Raw genomic sequence first — 19,435 nt, forward strand, 5'->3', positions numbered from 1 at the left:
GAGAAGGGGCTTCCTCTGCTGTGGCCTGTTTATACCCCAAGTGCCTGCCCAGCTTCTGGCATGTTGTTAGAGGTGGAGCCTGGCATGAGCTGCAGGTCAGAGCTGCCCAGACCAAGTTCCCCACGCGTCCCCACTCTCCCTCAAAAAGCTAGCTTTTTGGTGGGTGCTCCAGATCCCCATCTAGCATATCAGAGAAGCTGTGAGCTTTGCCAGCCAGCTCCACTCTGGGGCTCTTTTCTGTGGGTCTGGCAGCCTGTGCAGTCTGTCACAGCCTGGTGTTGTGGACGTGCAGGCCTGCGGGTGTCCTACCTGTCCCCCACATGGGAGCCTCGTCATCTCGCCTTCGAGTCCCAGCCCAGTTCCCCCATCCTGCCCCCCCTAGAGCCTGGGAGCTGCTTTCCTGTTTCATTTTGGGCAGGAAGAGTGAGGTCGTGTTGTTCTTCCCCCTGCTGCCGGCTCAGGCTGTGGGAACAGTTCCCTGAATGCTTTCCTGTTTGATACCCTGTGTGTACAGTGCAGGGAACAGGGAGCGATGAGTGAGGTGTGCAGCGTGTGCGTGCTCTCATGTCTCTGGCATAAGCACCCAGGTCTGGTGTGGGCATGGTGTCTCTGTGTCAGGCAGAGAGGAAAAAAGGGAGGGCAAGTAGCACTCCAAACCCTGGGACTCCATTAGGAACAGGGCATCTGGTGGGTCTATTTTGCTTTACTGTGGACAGGCTAAGAGCTGGGAGCATCTGCTCAGCTTTCTGTCAGTGGCTCATTTTTTCATCATTTGCTCTCCATGGGGCATATTTTAGACTATGGAGAGGGCTGTGGCACCCTAGGGACTATCCTGTGCCTTAGAGGAAGCTAGGCATGAAACGCCTAGTGAGACTGGAAACTCCCTCATTAGTGCCTCTGCCAGAGAAACCTGGACTCAGGGAAGGCTGCCTCATCGTCCCCTTTGTCCCTGTCATTGCAATCTTCAGTACATTCTAGCAGCCCGGGGCAGGCAAGGTGCTCAGAGTCTCAGTGCTCATCTGCTACAAAGAGGGCAACGTAAGGCAAAACTCTCTCCTGCCCTGCCCCAGACCTCTGCCCTGCCGGGGCTGAGAAAAGGGCAGAAAAGAGCCAGGCACCCTGCAATAGCAGGAGGAAGGACCCAGATGTCACCATGGTGCAAAGGCCCCATCCTCTGACAAGAGAATCCTTTTGAATATAAGAAAAACAGGTAGAACGTTGGAGCCCCATAAGCTTTTTCAGGCTTGAAGAGAGGAAGGAATAATCAATTCAGGTCAGGAGGAACATCCACCAAGGAATGGTGGGAGCATAAAGAGGGAGGTGGGAGCTGTACCAACTCAAAGCCAGCAGGCAAGGAAGGCTGGCTGAAGCTGGGGACTAGATGGGTGAGGCTCGGCTCTCCAAGGAATGGAAGACAAGGGCCTGGGGTACGACATGCCAAATCCAAGTGTCTGTACAGCTCCCAGGGGTTCCAGCAGGGCACATGGCAGCAATAGAAGGGAGTTTGGAGTTTTTTGGTTGAGTAGGTGGGGTGCCATCACAAAGACAGGACCCAAGAAGTAATAAACTCCTGTACACTTCTGTTCCATATTATAAATACACATTATATACAAAATAATGTTATAAAATGTAGAAAGGTCAGTGCTTCTGATTCTTAAATTACTGAAATACTAGACTCCAAAATAAACTAAAAAAAAATAACAAAATAAAAACTCATATTATTGATTTCTGAAGACCAGCTTTGAGGGTGGTCTGGGGCAATAGTGGGCATGGGCAGAGCCCAGGCTCGAGGTCGTGGAGATGGGCTTCAGAGAGGAAAGGGTCCAGGCAGCCTCAGCACCTGATTTCCCCCTCAGTGGAATTTCCAACAGACTGCCCCGAGTGCCCCAGTTAGGCCTGGCACCCTTGGCTGGTGGGAAGGGCAGACCCTCTGCCTGTCTGCTCACAGGAGCCCCCAGGTACCCAGGGCCAGAGGGTGGCGGAGGCCAAGTAGACCGATATTCTTGCCCAAAGGGCCTAGACCAGAGAACCAGGCCCACATGCAGTGGTTGGAGGCATGGGGAAGAAAGCACTCTTCTCCCTTGAATACTCACCTCACCTGCTGGGCAAACCCTGCCAAGAGACACACCCAGTGGTTTTCCAGCCCACAGAAGGCCCTGCCCTCCCTGGACCCCTCTCTCCTTTCTGATTTGGGCCCAACTGTCACCATGGAGCCTGGGCCAAAGGCACTTTTGGAAACACAGCTGCCAGTGGAGGCCACAGCAGCTCCAGGCCCCATGGGGCTACTGCCACTCTCTCTGGAAAACAGGCCGGAGCCCCAGAAGGAGCCCTCTGAAGGCCACTGCTGGCAGGGCAGGTCCCAGTGGCGTCTCTCTTTTCCGCTGTTCCCTTGGCTGGTGCAGCTGCCAATCTGATGCCAGACAGACACCCAAAGGTGTGGAAGGGTATTGCATCTCTTGGCAAGTTCACAATCTGTCTGGTTCCTGCCATTCCCTCCTCCTCCTGAGAGCAGCACGTTGCATATGAAAAACGTCCCATCCAGGATGCAATGTAAACAATGCAGAAGGAAGGTTCAGCCACAGGGTCAAGCAGGGATGTCCAGGTAGGCTCCTGCCTTATACCTGGGAGCAAGCAGAGGCAGGGAAACAGATTACCCTGGGCATGCGCACTCCCTCCAGGCCCTCCCTGGGAGAAGCTGATGGGGTAGGCGAGGGCTAAGGCCAGGTGGGCAGTCCTTCCCTGTCTTTGGCTGAACACACACAAGAGCCTGGGGGCTTGTGCTCCAGAGGTCAATGGAGGAAGCCAGTGGGAAGGGGCGGGAGAGGCACAAGGGGTGAGGGGCTCCCTCACCCATCAGCGGCTGGCAAGCAGTGCTGTGACTGCCCAGCCCAGTACCAATATAGCAGGAAAGGACCAGGCCAGGTTGCCACCATGGTTCCTGTTTCACACCCTTTGTGGCAACAAAGCCAGCAGGGACCCAAGAGCCCACTGAACTTGGCCTGCCAAGACAGGGTTTCAACCTACCCTTCAGGAATGGCCCATGGTGTTGAGAGTGACCAGGCCACTTTTCCACCCATGAAAGGCAGGGAGGACATGCTGGGAGGGAAGGTGAGCCCAGCACTCACCTCCGTGGCAATGACACATTCGTTCCTCTCCTCTGATATCAAACACACAGACTGGTACATGGAGTCCCTGGGGGAGCATATCGCTGATATCCGACACTCTGGCTTTTCACTGAGGGAATACAAGACAGGCGTGTGAGGGAGGGGTGGGGAGAGGCTCAAGGGGAGGGAGAGTCCTGGAGAATCAAAGGGTACCTGCAGTGGGGATTCTTGGGGAAGACACAGGGGCTGGAGGTGCTCAATGCTGGGCTGGTGGTGGGGGGCAGTTAGGAACAGGCCCCAAAGAGAGCCATAGGCCTCCCAACCTTAGCAGACAGGCCTGAGCCCTGTAAAAAGCCAGTGTTGCCACTAGAGGCAAGCCACAAAAGATATACTAGGGACACTTGACATGTGAATGAACAAATTAATGAATGGGAGGGAAGGACAAAGGACCCTTGGCAGAAATCCTACTGGAGGATCTTCCTGTCAGTAACAAAATCCCAGCTGCTTAACTTCTTCCCGCCTGGCCTAGGAAGAGCCCAGGCAGAACCGTGTCAGGCCAGTGACCAGGCCCTGGGCTTCCAGGTGCTGCTCACCTGTGTAACCGCAGTGGCGCCTTCTCCCCTAAGCTCTTGTCACTGTGAGGAAACTTTCCTGGCATGGTCCCCCGCCCCAGTGGCCCTGGGGCCAGATTATAGTCCAGTGTGTGGTTTTGCTGTTTGCCACAGTTGGACTTGTCCAGGCCACAGTCCACTTCCAGCTCCTTCTTCTGGTTTGTGTTTTTAAGCTGGGCGGCAGGAATCAGGTTGTCCTTCTGGAAGTCCGACAAGTTGTTCATGGCCTCCCTGCTGCCATCATCTGGCCGTCGAAGTCGCAGCTGCCGCACAGCCACTGCCACCATGCCCAGCAGCACCAACAGCACCGCCAGCCCCACGCCCAGGGAGATGGCCACCCAGGGGAAGCTGGGCGGCAAGCTCACGGGGAACTCGCAGTGGCTGCCCACAAAGCCATAGGGGCAGTTGCACACGAAGGTGTCTGTGGAGAGGTCAGTGTAGCAGGTGGCCCTGTTGAGGCAGGGACTCGAGGCACAGGCATCGCTGGATGACGGCACCTCACAGCGCCGGCCAGAGAAGCCAGCAGGGCAGGTGCACATGAACCCATTCTCCAGGTCGTGGCAAGTGCCACCATGGGCACAAGGGTTACGGGCACAGTTGCTGATGTGGCGTTCACAGTAGGTGCCCGTGAATCCAGGACGGCAGCGGCATATGCGGCTTGGACCTCGGTTCAGGCACTGGCCTCCTGTGAGGACCCATGAGACAGAAGTCAGTGAGAGCCTGGGAGTCCCCTGGGGCACGGGGTGGGAGCCCCACTCCAGGAATGCGCTCAGGCCCTTCTACCTCCACTTGCAGAGCCCACTACAAAGAGAATCGCACAGTCAAGAGACCTGGAGTTTAGCATGGCGCTGATTCTCTGGGCCTCAGTGGGCTCATGTATAAAAATGACTAGCATTGGCCGGGCGCGGTGGCTTACACCTGTAATCCTAGCACTTTGGGAGGCCGAGGTGGGTGGATCACCTGAAGTCAGGAGTTTAAGACCAGCCTGGCTATCATGGTGAAACCCCATCTTTAAAAAAAAAAAATGACTAGCATCATGGCCAGGTGCGGTGGCTCATGCCTGTAATCCTAGCACTTTGGGATGCCGAGGCAGGTGGATTGCCTGAGCTCAGGAGTTCCAGACCAACCTGGGCAACACAGTAAAACCTTGTCTCCACTAAATATATACCAAAAAATAGGCCGGGCGCGGTGGCTCAAGCCTGTAATCCCAGCACTTTGGGAGGCCGAGGCGGGTGGATCACGAGGTCAAGAGATCGAGACCATCCTGGTCAACATGGTGAAACCCCATCTCTACTAAAAATACAAAAAATTAGCTGGGCATGGTGGCGCGTGCCTGTAATCCCAGCTACTCAGGAGGCTGAGGCAGGAGAATTGCCTGAACCCAGGAGGCGGAGGTTGCGGTGAGCCGAGATCGTGCCATTGCACTCCAGCCTGGGTAACAAGAGCGAAACTCCGTCTCAAAAAAAAAAAAAAAACCAAAAAATCAGCCAGGTGTGGTGGCGTGCGCCCATAGTCCCAGTTACTTGGGAGACTGAGGCAGGAAAATTGATTGAACGTGGGAGGTAGAGGTTGCAGTGAGCTGAGATCGCACCATTGCATTCCAGCCTGGGTGACAAAGCAAGACTCTGTCTCAAAAAGAGAAAAAAAAATAATAGGCCAGGTGCGGTGGCTCAAGCCTGTAATCCCAGCACTTTGGGAGGCCGAGGCGGGTGGATCACGAGGTCAAGAGATCGATACCATCCTTGTCAACATGGTGAAACCCCGTCTCTACTAAAAATACAAAAAATTAGCTGGGCATGGTGGTGCGTGCCTGTAATCCCAGCTACTCAGGAGGCTGAGGCAGGAGAATTGCCTGAACCCAGGAGGCGGAGGTTGCGGTGAGCCGAGATCGTGCCATTTGCACTCCAGCCTGGGTAACAAGAGCGAAGCTCCGCCTCAAAAAAAAAAAAAAATGACTAGCATCTACAGAACTTTAATGTAGAATCAGACAGATAGGCTTGAGTTTGGACCTCAGCTGTCTCTCTCTGGTCTGAGATCTGACACTTGCTGCTTAATCATATCCCTAAGCCTCAGTTTCCCCATTTGTTAGACTGGAATAGAATGCTAGCTCCTTCATAGCATAGCTAGGAAGGTGCATGAAGGCAAGAGCCCATGCTTCCTGTATAGTTAATGCTCAGATTAAGTACAATTATCATAGTTTTACTTCATCTTCACAACCACATGAAGGACAGAGGACAGATGTTACAGTTTCCCATTCAGTGATGGAGACATGGCAGCGCCAGGGGCTTCAGCGAGAGAGTAGACTCTCTCTCAGCCTTTCCCACTCCTCTCCTGCTCCTGAGTGCTGCCTGCCTGCCTCACAGAGGGTCACCTGGGAGCCAGACAGACAAGGATTATCAACAGGCTTTGTGACTCAAAAGGTGAGAACATTTAAGATACCTCATGCTACCTCAGGCTCTATCTGGGCACGGGGTAAGATGCGGCCTCCAGGAGCAGGGCTCTGAGGAGGAACACAAAGCCTCCAACATCCCTCTCCAGCTCAGGACTTCCAGGGGTGGGTCAGAGGCCACCCCAGCCAGGACAGGGTTCGGACATGGTAACAGGAATGGAAGCTATGAAGGGTGCATACCACCCCTGCTCCTAAAGCCTGCGCACTACAATCTGTTCTTCTTCCATAGCCCCTCAGCTGATCGAGCAAGCTCTTTGCCCTCTGGAGCAGATGGGGAGCCAGAGTGACAGACAATGCCTCGATCCTCTCCTGACCCTCCCTCACCAGAAGGCTCTCTCAGCCCCAGGGCCAGTCCACCAGGTTAGCAGGGCAGCAGGACGCACCATTGGCACAGGGATTGCTGGTGCACCTGTCCACTTTCTTCTCGCAGTTGGAGCCGGTAAAGGTTGGGGGGCATTCACAAGCATAGCTGGCCCCCTGGTTGCGCTCCCGGCAGGAGCCCCCATTGAAGCAGGGGGAGTCGGCACAGCTCAAGGTGCTATGTTCACAATGCACACCATAGTAGCCTGGGGGACACAGGCAGTGGTAGCCATCCTCCTGGTCCTGCAGAGAGACCGTAAAGAGGCCAGAGTCAACCCCTGGGGGGCAGGGAAGCATGACTGGAGGCTGGGCTTCACCTGCCCACAATGCCTGTCCGTGGCTGAACATCCACTGGCTGCCTAGGTCAGGGATGCCCAGACACCATCTGACACCTCTGTCTTTCTGCGCTGGTCTGGGCCTCACCTTACAGCTGCCTCCATTGCGACAGGGGTTGCTGTCACACTCGCTGAGCTCCAGCTCACAGTCCACACCGGTGTAGCCTGGGCGACAGCTGCAGGTATAGCTTCGCTGCCCACTGTTGGAGCACGTTGCCCCATTCTTGCACGGGGAGTGGTGGGTGCAGTAGTTGAGATCTGCAGGGACAGGAACCAAGCAGCTAAGTAGGGCCAGAGAATGCGCTCACCTCCAGGCTTCTTGCAGTCCATGTTTCCCCCATGTTTGGCTCAAAGATGCCTCAACTCAAAGTCTCCCAGGCCCAAACATCCTTCCTCCCCGACCAATGAAATCCTTCATTCCTTCCTTTCTGTCTTCCTTTCCTTCTTTCCTGCCTTCCTTTCCTTTCCCTTCCTTCCTTCCTTCCTTCCTTCCTTCCTTCCTCCCTTCCTCCCTTCCTCTCTTCCTCTCTCTTTCTTCTCTTCTCTTCCCTTTCTCTCTTTCTTTCTTTTTTGGACAGTCTTGCTTTGTCACCCAGGCTGGAGTGCAGTGATGTGATATATGCTCACTACAACCTTCGCCTCCTGGGTTCAAGCGATTCTCATGCCACAGCCTTGTAAGTAGCTGGGATTACAGGCGTGCGCCACTGTGCCCGGTTAATATTTGTAATTTACGTGGGTTTCACCAGGATGGCCAGGCTGGTCTTGAACTCCTGACTTCAAGTGAGCTACCCACCCTAGCCTCCCAAAGTGCTTAGATTACAGGCCTTTGCACCTGGCCTAAAATCATGTTTCTTAAAGCACCTTGAATCACATATGACCAGTGCAGTCAAACAAAAGTGAAACAACACACTAGAACTGGAAGATGTCCTGCCGGGGAAACTCATAAACTGCCAACCCAAGTAGTATGAAGATAAGGAAGAGGAGGGGAGAGCAAGGCCACATGTCAGGGAGGAAGTCAGAAATGGCTCCATGGAGGAGGGGCAGCTGAGATAAGCCTGGAAGGAGGGATAAAATTTCAACAGGTAGAAATGGTAGCAGAGAGTTGAGGGCCACCATAGGTAGTGATCAGGCATTTTTTAAAGGAAGAAGTGTTACAAGGGTATTTTGAAATATAAGTGTTTGTTTTTTTTATTTGGGAAGGACAGGGAGGGAGAACCAGACAGAGTAAATATAGGGCCTGCAAGTGCTGTGTTTGCATATGATGAATATATGACTGTGTCACCTGGGAGCAAATATGGTGGAGAGAGAAGAGAATGAGCAGGAACCAGGTGTGTGAGTGTTGGGGTGGGAGTGGTAGTAAAGGGACAGACACACACACACAGAACACAGGGACTGAATCCCAAGCCCCTTGCTGACAGCAAGTCAGGGCCTAGGCAATTTCTTTCCATCCTGACAAGGACCCTCTCCACCCTACCCAGGCCTGTGCTGATGTCTCTGGGCAGCTGGTGCACCCATTTGACCCTGAAAATGGGAGGCCTAGGCTGCAGCTGGCTACCAGGATGCAAGAAAAAAGGCTTCCTCCTCCCCCAAAGTTGGGACTGAAAGGCCCCTATATAGCCAGAGAGTGACTATCACTAAACACCAGGTAGAGACCACATAGGCTCAGGCAGCTGGCTTGCAAGTGCAACTGGGTAAGAGCAGGGAGCCCACTTGGGCCACACCAAAAAGTCGGTTAGATGCCACTCGGCCCAGAGGCCCAGATCAACCATAGCCTCAGGTGGCTGGTAAGCACACCCCACCAGACAGCTGTTTAGGGGAAAGCTGCTCAAACAGCCCTGGAAGGTAAGCAAACACTCAGGGGGTTAATAGGTAACTACAGGGTAGAAAGAGGAACTGAGCCAGGCATCCCTCTCTCTGGCCTTGCTAGGATTTATGAGTGTAACTTCCAGGCTGCCGACCTGTCACTCTTCTGACTTCTTCAGCCACCCTGGCTCCATCACCCACCCCACCCCCTGCACCTGGAGAACAAAGACCCACAACCTCTTTCCAGGCCAGTTGTAAAGATCCTTAAAAGACCCAAGATCCTTGGAAGATCATGGGAAAGCCAAATCTGCAGTCACCAAGTAAGAAGGATCCAGGTGACAAATCTGATTTCCAAGCCCCTGCTCTATCTTTCCCACCCACTCCACATCTTCTCTTCACCCTTACTTACCTTGGTCACAAAACAGGCCTCCCCAGCCCTCATTACAAGTGCATTGCCAGGGAATGCTGCAGGTGCCGTGGCGACAGCCATTGTGGGGGATGCATTCATTGCAGAGGCGGCCCTGCCAGCCTGGCCGGCAGCTGGGGAACAAGAGAGAGGCAGAGTGAGGTGAGAGGCCCAGGCCAAGGGAGGGCTCCCACTCACCACTTCCTATCCCCTACTCACAGGCACTCTGCTGGCTTGCTGCAGTAGCCGTTCTGTTCATGACAGCCCAAAAGACAGATAGCTAAGGGAAGAACACAGAGCTGGGTGAGGGTGGGATGCCAAGGACTCTGGAGCCCCATTCTCCCCTGCTGGCCCTGGGGGTCCCTCAGCTCCTCTGGACCCACTTCCTACTCCTGGCCTCCCAAAGGAGTCCTGGGTATCTTAAAGTGAAACAATGGCACAGGGAAGGAGAAGCCAAGCTGGATGGAATGTCAAAATGGGGTTCCTGCGGGCTTTGGCATGATGGGAGGAGTGTTGGGAAGAGAGAGGAGATCTGGGGCCAAGCCCACCCTCAGCACCTGGAAGGAGGGATACCCGTAGGTGTCCCTGAGGCCCAGCTAGTAGGTGTCCCTGAGGCCCAGACCTCTCTTCAAGGGAGGCAAGCTGTGACCAAGAAGCTCCATTGTGTTTGCTCAGGGGACCCGCCCCTTTTACACAGGTGGGAGCTTGGCTGCTTACGCTGCTGGCAGTATTCCCCAGTCCAACCGGGAAGGCAGGACAAGTTGCCATCTGGCTGGCACACGTAGTGGCCGAAGTGGTCATTGCGCTTCTTGCACAGGCGGGAGCAGTTGTCTCCATAGTAGTTGTCACTGCAGATGACCCGGTAAGAGTAGCGCAGCCTTGTGAGGGTGCTGGTTTGCTCATCGAATAACCAGTTCTGACCCACAGCTAGGGAGCCCTGGATGGCGATCTTGCTGATGAGTGCATCTGATGGCAAGGCCTCTGAGGGGGCAGAGGGTCAGGTCAGGGAAGGGCCACCAGTCCCCAAGGGTGCCAGTGATGGCTGGCCAATGGCCTTCTTGGCTGTGATGATGGCGATCAGCCAACAAATCAGCCCATTTATCCAAATGACCCCCACCTGCCAGCAAGATCAGGCTAGAGGGACCCAGAGTCCCCCTCCGTAGCTGCCCTGTGTGAGTGTGCATGTGCAGGGGGCCTGATAGTATTCAAAAAGGGGACAATAGAAGGATGTTAAGATATCCCAGGGTCTAGGAGGCAGATAGGGAGGGGAAAGAGGAAAAGAGGTCAAAATGGAAAAAAGAAAAAAAGAAAAAGAAAAGCTCCCCGAGGAGGACCCTGAGAGCAAGGGGTCCTTTGGTGCCCATTCAGGGGTTCTGCCTCCAGAGGTAGTAATGGTTTTCTTTTTTCCTTTTCAAAGTGAGAATTGTTGTGCTGCTGAAATATCCTTTTCCTCTGTGTCAGAACAACATCCCAAAGCCATTATTCCCTTTCCAAAGGAGCGGAATTCGCGAAAGGTGTAAAATACAGGAAGGGGCCCGTCAGCGGCGCTGGCAGCTTCAGCCTTTCTCACCGCTGTACTCCCCGCGTTCCCACGCCAAAAATAACCCGCAGGAAACGCAATTGTGCTCTGAGTCCAGGCAGTGAGCGGAATCCGAGCGTCCAGCGCGGGGCGCAGCTCCGGGCCAAGCTAAGCGTCCTGCCTCCCACCCCCAAGCCCGCACTTCCCCCGCCTAGAACAGATTAACTCTTTCGGCGCTGCGCCGTGTCGCCCCCCTGTGGCGGCGGAGCGAGCTACTCACCTGGCCGCAGGTCGTCTCCTGGCGCGTGCCAAGCTTCGATGATGAGTGAGAAGGTACCCTGGGAAAGGGGGTGAGGGAACGGAGAGATGGCCAGATGAGCAAGCGGGGAGAGGTGGGGGTGCCTTGCAGCAGCCGGTTTCATTAATCTAATTGCAGGATTCAGTTACTGCGCCCGGGTCAACATAACGGGTCTGCGCAGTGTGGCGCTAGAGCAGGGAAGGCAAGAGGAGAACCCCCGGTAGAGGGAGGGTTAAGGGATGGGAGAGTGTAAGTGAGAGCCACTGGAGGAGGGGATGATAGGGTACCGCACCAGAGTGGTCGGTAATGAAAGCTGTGTCCCAAGAGCTGGGGACCCGAGGGCATAAACTGGGAAGACGGAGACTGGTGAGAGCCTTCTCTGGGATCAGGTCTCAGGAGAGAGTCGGGAAGAAAGAGCCAGGAGAGAATGTACCCTCGGCTCTTAGGGTAGGGGGTGTGTGTGCAAGGAAATCTGGGGAGAGGGCTTTGGTCCCAGGGTGCCTCCTCTCTCGGCTTCTGCGACCTCCCAGTGTGCCCAGGCTGTGCTCACCGGCCAGGTGAAGTTGAAGGGCAGTTGGAGAGGGTTGCGTCCCCCGCCGCTACTGTCGTCCCGGACAGCGAAGGAGTTGGTGCCCAAAACCGGCGTCGAGACGCTCCCGAAGGTGCAGGGTCCGGGCGAGACGACTGCCTGGAAGTGCTTAAGGCAGACGCGGAAGAAAGTCCGGCAGCCAGGCTCGCACGGCCGCCCACTGGCCAGTACGCCATGCTCGTTGACGAACTCCTGCAGCTGCAGCTGGAAGACGCCCGAGCCGGCCGCGCGCTATTGCCCAAGGACCGAGGGAAGGAGAGAGGGGACCGGTCAGCTCAGCTGGCGCCCGGGGCTCAGGCCCAGAGCGCGGCAGAGGGAACGGAGAGGGCGCGGGACGTGTTACCTGCTGCCAAAGTGCCACCAGCAGCAGTAGCGCCCAGCCAGAGGCGCTCCGGGACGCTGCCGCCATCCCCTGGGGCGTCACTCTCTCCACCCGCGGGCCCTGAATCTGGCTCTGTTCGCGAAGCCGCTTTCCTGAGCGTCAGCCAGCCGAGCCGCGGGGGTCCCAGAAAAGACGCGCTCCTCTCAGGACGCTGCTCCCCACTGGCCTTCTTGCTAGCTCTGCAGAAGCTGCCGCGGTAGGTAATCCAGGTGACTGCGGCTGGGCGGCGGCCGGCCGCGCCGAGGACGCGTTTTCGGGCTAATCCTGGGGCTGCAAGCGGGCTAGTGCCGGGGTACGCTGCACCGAGGCGGCTGGGGCTGCGGCTCTTGGCCTTGGGTTCCTGGCCTGCGCGCAGCGCCGCTACTGAAACCTGCGCGCTTGGGAGCCTTCCTTATATACATTGGCTGCTCTCCTCGCCGCCTGTCACTCAGACTCTTGGTCATTCTCCCCTCCCCTCCCGGCCTCTAGCTCCTACAGTCCCAGCGCCGCCCGGAGGGGGCCTCCGCCCCCGCCGCTCCCCCCTCCCCGCCAGCCGGTTGGGCTCAGGTCCCCGCCCCTCCGTGCCGCTCCCAACCTCTAGGTCCCCCAGCTCTGCGTGTGCCGAGGTGACCAGTTCTCCGTGATGGAGTGGTTAAGGGCTGAGACCCTAGCCGTGGGAGGATAGAGGGGTTGGCCGGCAAAGGGGCGGGAGGTGAGTGGGTGGTTCCGGGATGGTCTTGGGGGCGGAGACACTAGGGAGTCCCCGTAGGCTGTGCGTCCGCGGCAGGCGCTAGTTACCTAGTGTCCTCAAGCAGGTAAAAGGAACTTAAGCCCGGAATTCGAAAACCAGCGCCGGGAAAATCCGATCTCCTTTTCCTTCCTGGAGCTTCAGGAACCCTGGTCTCACCGGCCCTCAACCTAAGAGTGCCCACCCACCACGCATCCCCAGCGCAGCAGGGAGTCCAGCGGAAGTGTTAACGTCTCCGTGGCTACCCTGAGCAAGGCTAGGGGGCCAAGGGTCTAAGACTCGAGGCCCTCTCTGTGCACCTGTTGGGTGTCTCCCTCTCTAGCTGCGGGGGCGTGCCTAGCGCGTGCCTTCTCCCTTCTGTCCCCTGCCAGGGCTTGGCGCGTGCCAGAGACCCAGACGGGTGGTCCCTGCGGTGGGGGAGGGCGGGGCGTGGTCCCCGAGGTTGCGGGGGGGGGGGGGCGCGTCCTCAGCTGTATGGTAATGAGGTTCTGGTCCCGCCTCCAGCGCGTCCCCTCACCTGGGTCCCGCTTCATTTCCTGCGCCCGCTGCCTTCCCCCACCCCAAGAGCACCAAGCCCCCGGCTGCGCCCTGTCGCTCCGCTGGGGCAAGGAGGAACTCTCTTGACGCCAGAGTTGCCTCAGGTCACTGGAGAATCAAGGTGAGGGACTGAGGCCGGGTCGGCCCAGGTCCTCGCCTCACAAGGCGGGATGTGGGGTGGAACTGGAGCCGTGCGGAGTTGAATGACTTTCAGGCGGCTTCACAAGTCTCGCCCGCGAGGGTCCCCCGGGTGGCCGTACTCCTCCAGCGCAGCTGCTTTCTCGGAACCCGGCGTGATCCCTGGAGGCCGCAGACCGGGGAGGACCGGCTTCTCCCAGTCTCCGGGGTGCCGGGGAGCTCTCTCTTTGCGACGCTGAGGGCGGCGGGGGCCCTGTGGCTTCAGCTGTCAGCCCGCCCGTGAGGTGATGGCTGTAGTCGGGGCGATAAGATCAGCGCGGGGGGGAGCCGGGACGCAGCGCGAACCCGGGGGAGGCCCTAAGAGGGGGGGCGCGGCGAGGAGCCCAACAGCTGCCAATGCCGAGCATGGTCTGATTTTTTTTTTTTTGACTTGGGTGGTGGTGGTGGAGGACTGGGGGGCGGATGGGGGGAAAGGATGAGAAACAAGAGGTTGGGAGCGTGGGTTGGGGGAGGGGCGAGGTGAGGAGACGGGCTCCGGGGTCCCCCACGCACGGCCACCCCTCCCAGCCACCATCTGGCGCGAGCGGGTTGGCGTGGGGAACCGAGGTGGGGCGGGGGCGGCAGATGGGCGCAGGCTGCGCTCGGGAGTTAATGTAGGTTATGGGCAGGCGGAGTCCCAGGCCCGAGGGAGGGGGAGGCCGGGGCGTGCCTCCCGGCGATCCTGGCAAGTGGGCTTCAAGATCTTCTCTCCGCCCATACTCTGTGAATCTCTGGACCTGCCTCTCTAGGATGCCAGCGGGTGCTCCTTGCTCTCCTCCAAGCTGGCATCCAGCCTTACCTAGCCCTGTCCGCTCTCAACTCCAAATCCTGGCCAGGGAGTTAATAAAAACATCCTCCGTTTCTGGAACTGGTCCTGCATACCTGACCCTCAAGGGAGACATCTAGTCCCACACAAGGCATCTCTCCCAACACTGGAAAATCTGGAATATTCTCTACCATCCTAAACGCCCAGACTAATGTGCCCAAAAGTACTTTGCAAATTACCAAGGACCAAACAAAGCTGGATTATTGTCTTCAGAAAGGTGAAACCCAGGGGATCCCAGAGATCTTTTAAGCTCTGACTAGAAGAGGAAAGACTTAAATTCTCAGCATCAGAAGACATTCATCAAACACCTGTTTGCTGAGATGCTGTCCCCAGAAGCGCATTCCCGGCCTGGGACACTGCCTTCCTTGGCCCCAGTATCTACAAGCGCTCCCACATGCTGCTGTAGAGCTTTGCCCCCATTTGCTGAGCAGGAGAGGGTCACGCTGCGGGTGGGGAGCCCAGTGCGAAGGCCGCAGGTGTTCCTCCGCCCCACAGCTGGGTTTGCGCCTCTCTTCTTCTCCCACTCGGGACTTTCGGACTTGCTGGCGGAAGAACGCTACAGCGTCTTCCTGGGGGCTCACTGGAGCAGGAGGTTTAGAGGCGATGAGAGGCCACCGATCACCGTGGGGCTGGACCCCCGTCGAAGTCGCTGCCCCTGCCCCTGTTGCAGACGCTCCACAACACCATGGAAAGGGTGCACAGAGAGACCCAGGGTCCCAACGACCTGCCCTGCCACAGACCCTTTGCAGGCCCAGGGTTCCTCAATCCGACCCGCACCCTCAACACTGCCCAGCGTCAGAAGTGGGTGCAAGGTCTAGGCCTGGCTTCACAAAAGGCCCACCGCCTCTGCCCCTAAAGGCCTTCTGCTTCTACTGTCCCCCTACGCTTGACCGTTGCATTGCGCACAGTCCCCCAGCGGAAAGAATCGGCACGGAGGGCCAGGAAACTTCAAAGTCGCCTTCCAGCGGTGTCCCTATGCTGACCCTGGGTTATGGGGGTGCGACAGGAGCCTCGTAGAGCCTCGGGACTCCTTCCCTTAGCATCGTCTCCGTGCCCTCCCCAGGGCCTCAGGCATAGCTCAGAGGCCTTCAGCGCGGTTTTACTTCTCCTCTCCCCAACCCCCTCCCAGGGGACGGCGCTCTCCGCGGGGCACACTGCACCCGGGTAGGATCGTGGTGGGGGCCGGGCAACCTTGCCCGCTGGGCAGGCCAGGGGCGGGGAAGCAGGCCTGGCTTGGGCGGGGCGCTTAAGCCTTGAGGGGCACCGATGCGGTCGCTGCGGAGAAGGGGCCACGTGCAGGGAGCGGCGGCCGGGGAGCTGCACAGAAGGCGTGGAGATTTGCAAACTGTTGCTGCCACATGGCTGCTCCATTCGATCCATTCACATTGAAATGAGGCCGGCGCGTGCCTCATCTGCCGCAGGGCGCTGCCACGCGTCAGCCTGGCCCGCCGCGTGCCAACTGGGGCAGTGGGGCTGGCAGAGCCTGGCAGCCGTGCGGGCACAGCCCGGGCCCTGCGGCCAGGAGGGTGTTGGGGGAGGGAGTCGAGCTACCTTAGCCACTCCGGCGCCGCAGTTTCGAGGACCTTGGCCCTACAATTGGGAGTGAGCTGGCGAGAAAGGCCCAGGACGACGGATTTCAGAGGGGGGCCGGGATCGATGCCGCCGCTCCCCGCAGATGCGCCCCGGCAGGGCTACTCTCCATCTGCCGCTGCTCGCACCTGCCGGTCAATAAATCGATTTTACAATTTAATGCAGCAGCTTCCCGCCCGCCTGAGACAGATGCCGCAGCAGAACTACCTCCGCCCTCGCCCCTCCCCACGAGGGGCGCCAGCGGTTAGGGACGGGATTCCCGCTCAGCGGGCGGTGCCCCGCATGGCCTCCTTCACCTCTCCCTGGAGCCCCCAGAAGGAACCGCCTGCTCTGGGTTTTTCCCGCGAGACAGAGTGGGTTCCCCACAGGACAGGCCTGAGACTGGCCGAGGAGAGAGGAAGGTGATGACTAGGTGGTGGCCTTGAGAACTCATCTGGGGGCTTCAAGGGAGGAACAAGATGCAGCGACTAACGATAAGAAAAGCTCTGGTGAGGAGGAAGGGGTAGGGCATGGGCCCTGAGGGACAAGAAGCCATGGAGAATCTCGGTGAGGGGGAGGAGGCAAGTGGAACAGTGTCTCCCCACCCACCAGGTGCGTCTGGTGAATAAGCCTAACATGGGCATGCTTCTTGGCACTTCCTAGCCTTGTGGTCTTGGGCTTGTAACTTAACCCTAGCTCTACACTCAGTGTTCTCATCTGTGTAATGGGATAATAATAATAGAGATAACTGGGCGTGGTGGCTCATGCCTGTAAGCCCAGCACTTTGGGAGGCTTAGGTAGGCAGATCACTTGAGGTCAGGAGTTTGAGACTAGCCTGGCCAACATGGCAAAACCCCATCTCTACCAAAAAATACAAAAATTAGCCAGGCGAGACCGGGCACGGTGGCTCAAGCCTGTAATCCCAGCACTTTGGGAGGCCGAGGCGGGTAGATCACGAGGTCAAGAGATCGAGACCATCCTGGTCAACATGGTGAAACCCCGTCTCTACTAAAAATACAAAAAGATCACGAGGTCGAGAGATCGAGACCATCCTGGTCAACATGGTGAAACCCCGTCTCTACTAAAAATACAAAAAATCAGCTGGGCATGGTGGCACGTGCCTGTAATCCCAGCTACTCAGGAAGCTGAGGCAGGAGAATTGGTTGAACCCAGGAGGCGGAGGTTGCGGTGAGCCGAGATCGCGCCATTGCACTCCAGCCTGGGTAACAAGAGCGAAACTCCGTCTCAATAAATAAATAAATAAATAAATAAATAAATAAACAAACAAAAAGAAAATTAGCTGGGCATGGTGGCATGTGCCTGTAATCCCAGCTACTCAGGAGGCTAAGGCAGGAGAATTGCCTGAACCCAGGAGGCGGAGGTTGCGGTGAGCTGAGATCATGCCATTGTACTCCAGCCTGGGTAACAAGAGCGAAACTCCGTCTAAAAAAAAAAAAAAAAAAAAAAATTGCCAGGCATAGTGGTACTCGCCTGTAATGCCAGCTACTCAGGAGACTGAGGGAGGAGAATTGCTTGAAGCTGGGAGGTGGAGGTTGCAGTGAGCAGAGATCATGCCACTGCACTCCAGCCAGGGCAAAAGAACAAGATTCTGTCTCAATAATTACAATAATAATAATAGAGACCTTGGAGAGTGGCTGAGGGACTGTATCAGATTATGCATTTGTGAGACCCAATAAACAGTCATTTCCTTTCCTCCAGGTGACATCCAGACAGTCAGGGGCAGACTTGAAAGGGAGGGGAGCTCCCTGACTACAAATGAGTTCCAGAAGGAAATGAAGGAAAAATGAGAACAGAAGACAAATGCTCATAAGGAATGAGGCATGAGGAGCAGAGGGTGGGGAAAAAAGAGAGGAAAGCTAGGCTCAGAAGGGTTCCAAACCCTGTGGAAAACGTCCATTGTTTGAGGTCCTTTTTGTGGTGGGAGGGTGTGACAAATTTCTTGAGTGGAAGGAGAAGACTGGAGCTTTGCAAATGGGTTTGGGGAACATATGAAGGTTTGGAGGAACCAACTGCCCACAGTCTTGGCCTTTGGGGACCGAGATGACACTCCTGCCAGGGCCAAGTATAGGTCTCACACTGGAACCCCTCCTCCTTCATGGTGGCAGTTTGGAGCCGAGGCCTGAGGCAGGAAAGAGGGGCATCTTCTGAACTGCCCTGGTTCTCAGAGGGCAGATCAGCCCTCTCCATGTCACCTGGAGAGCACACTGACCGGCTGGACTGTCTACTGGCTGATGACTCATGACTGATGACCCAAATGTGCCAAGGAAGGGACGTCCAAGTGGATGGGACCATTGGCAGGAGACAGAGTGCCTGCTCTAGCTTCTCACAAGACCAGGAGGGCCTCCCGCCTCCTCCTCTGAAGTTCCCCAGGAGCCTGAGGGCCCAGGCTAGTTGCAGACTGTGTTCCTTGCCTTCTCAGAATTCCCAGTGCAGGAGGTGACTGGCACTGGGTTAACTGGTATAGACTGGGCCATCTTGTTCTGGAGGAGAACAGCTTGGGTCTGCAGAGACAATGGGCCCAAGAGAGGAGAAGTTGAGAGTCCTCCACATGAGAAGCAACTTCTAACTGTGACTCGTGGCTGGTAGATGTTCTCTCCAGGCCTCCTTGGTGCTGGTCAGCAAGAGAAAAAGAAGAGGGGGCGGGGTGAAGGCCTGCCGGCTGGAGAATCCTAGATAGGTCTGGCTGCAAGGGCTCGAGTTCTGATGACCCGGCAGCTGCCCCAGCTTCATTTGCCAAACCCAGGGAATGCCTGGAAAGCTAGGGCCAGGAGCCACACACTGGGTATTTCCAGCCACGGAGCAGGCCAGGATTTAGGGCAGCCTCCCCAGCAACTTTCCCAGAGCCCCCAGCTCCCCTTTCCCTAGCTCCTTCCCATTCCTACCCTAGCCAGCAAGCAGGGAGTCTCAGGAGAAGGGAAGGAAGGCCCAGAGCAGCCTCTGCATAAGACCCCTGAGCAGGAGGCCTGGCCAGAGCCTGCCCTTGCCTCCTGACCTGGATCCTATAGGGCTCAGAGGCCTCTGAGAGGTCTTGTGGGGCCAGAGAACAGAGGGCATAAGGCAAAGGCATTGCTCAGAGTCACTAGGGTGAAAGAGAATTTGTGCTGAAGGACATGGTGGGGTGGGGGACAGAGCCTGAGCTGAAAGCAGGGGTTCCACCACCCTCTTGGATCTGCCTCCCTACCCTGAGGTTTTGCTTGCCCTGTAGAAGCCTCCTCACCTGCTCATCATCCACCCAGGCTGTGCTTAACTCACTGTCCTCTCCTCTTGCCACCTCTCAGGATACTGGTTGCCCATCCCTGAAACCTATTTCCTCTGTGACGTTTGCCAGCCGGGAAGCTCTCCCAGCCCCGCCTTCCCTCACCGCCTCACACCCCTCCTCTGGCTCCGGTCTTTCATTAGCATCCAGGCCCTTTATTGCCCCAATCCCTTGGTGTTCCCAGGTCTTTGTGTGTCCTTCGCCTTCCCCCCACTGAGTGACAACTCAGCTACTAGAAGAAACCCTGACCTTTCCTCATTTCTCCACACAGCCTCTGATCTCTGATCCCAGCTGCCACCCAAGACTTGAAGCAAGCCTGAGGCAGGGATGGGGCCACACCTCACTCTCTCCCACTGGGGCAACCTTGGAGTGGGGCATATTCAGATTGGCCCCGCTCCCCTGCAGACTCCTGGGAAGGAAGGGTCAGGCCTGAACCAGGAAGTAGTTTCAAATACTCTCAGACACA

At 56.9% G+C, this 19,435-nt stretch overlaps 1 protein-coding gene across 2 annotated transcripts; it reads right to left on the bottom strand.

The window, feature by feature from the left end:
- Positions 1–1,205: 1,205 nt before the first annotated feature.
- DLL4 (delta like canonical Notch ligand 4) lies at positions 1,206–12,363 on the bottom strand. Of its 2 annotated transcripts, XM_003935698.4 has the most exons (11): positions 11,818–12,362; positions 11,436–11,705; positions 10,868–10,925; positions 9,786–10,049; positions 9,288–9,348; positions 9,072–9,202; positions 6,948–7,117; positions 6,548–6,767; positions 3,698–4,400; positions 3,126–3,234; positions 1,206–2,621 (listed from the first exon to the last, which is right to left on the bottom strand). In XM_003935698.4, exons 1-11 carry the CDS (start codon positions 11,881–11,883, stop codon positions 2,616–2,618), a joined length of 2,058 nt encoding a protein of 685 aa, XP_003935747.1. In that variant the 5' UTR covers positions 11,884–12,362; the 3' UTR covers positions 1,206–2,615. The 2 variants fall into 2 exon arrangements, with proteins under 2 accessions (XP_003935747.1, XP_074250175.1); XM_074394074.1 differs by lacking the exon at positions 1,206–2,621 and having other exon boundaries at positions 2,924–3,234; positions 11,818–12,363.
- Between the last annotated feature and the right edge of the window lie 7,072 nt (positions 12,364–19,435).

This window comes from Saimiri boliviensis, chromosome 2, assembly GCF_048565385.1.
Source record: "Saimiri boliviensis isolate mSaiBol1 chromosome 2, mSaiBol1.pri, whole genome shotgun sequence".
Lineage (NCBI taxonomy): Eukaryota > Metazoa > Chordata > Mammalia > Primates > Cebidae > Saimiri > Saimiri boliviensis.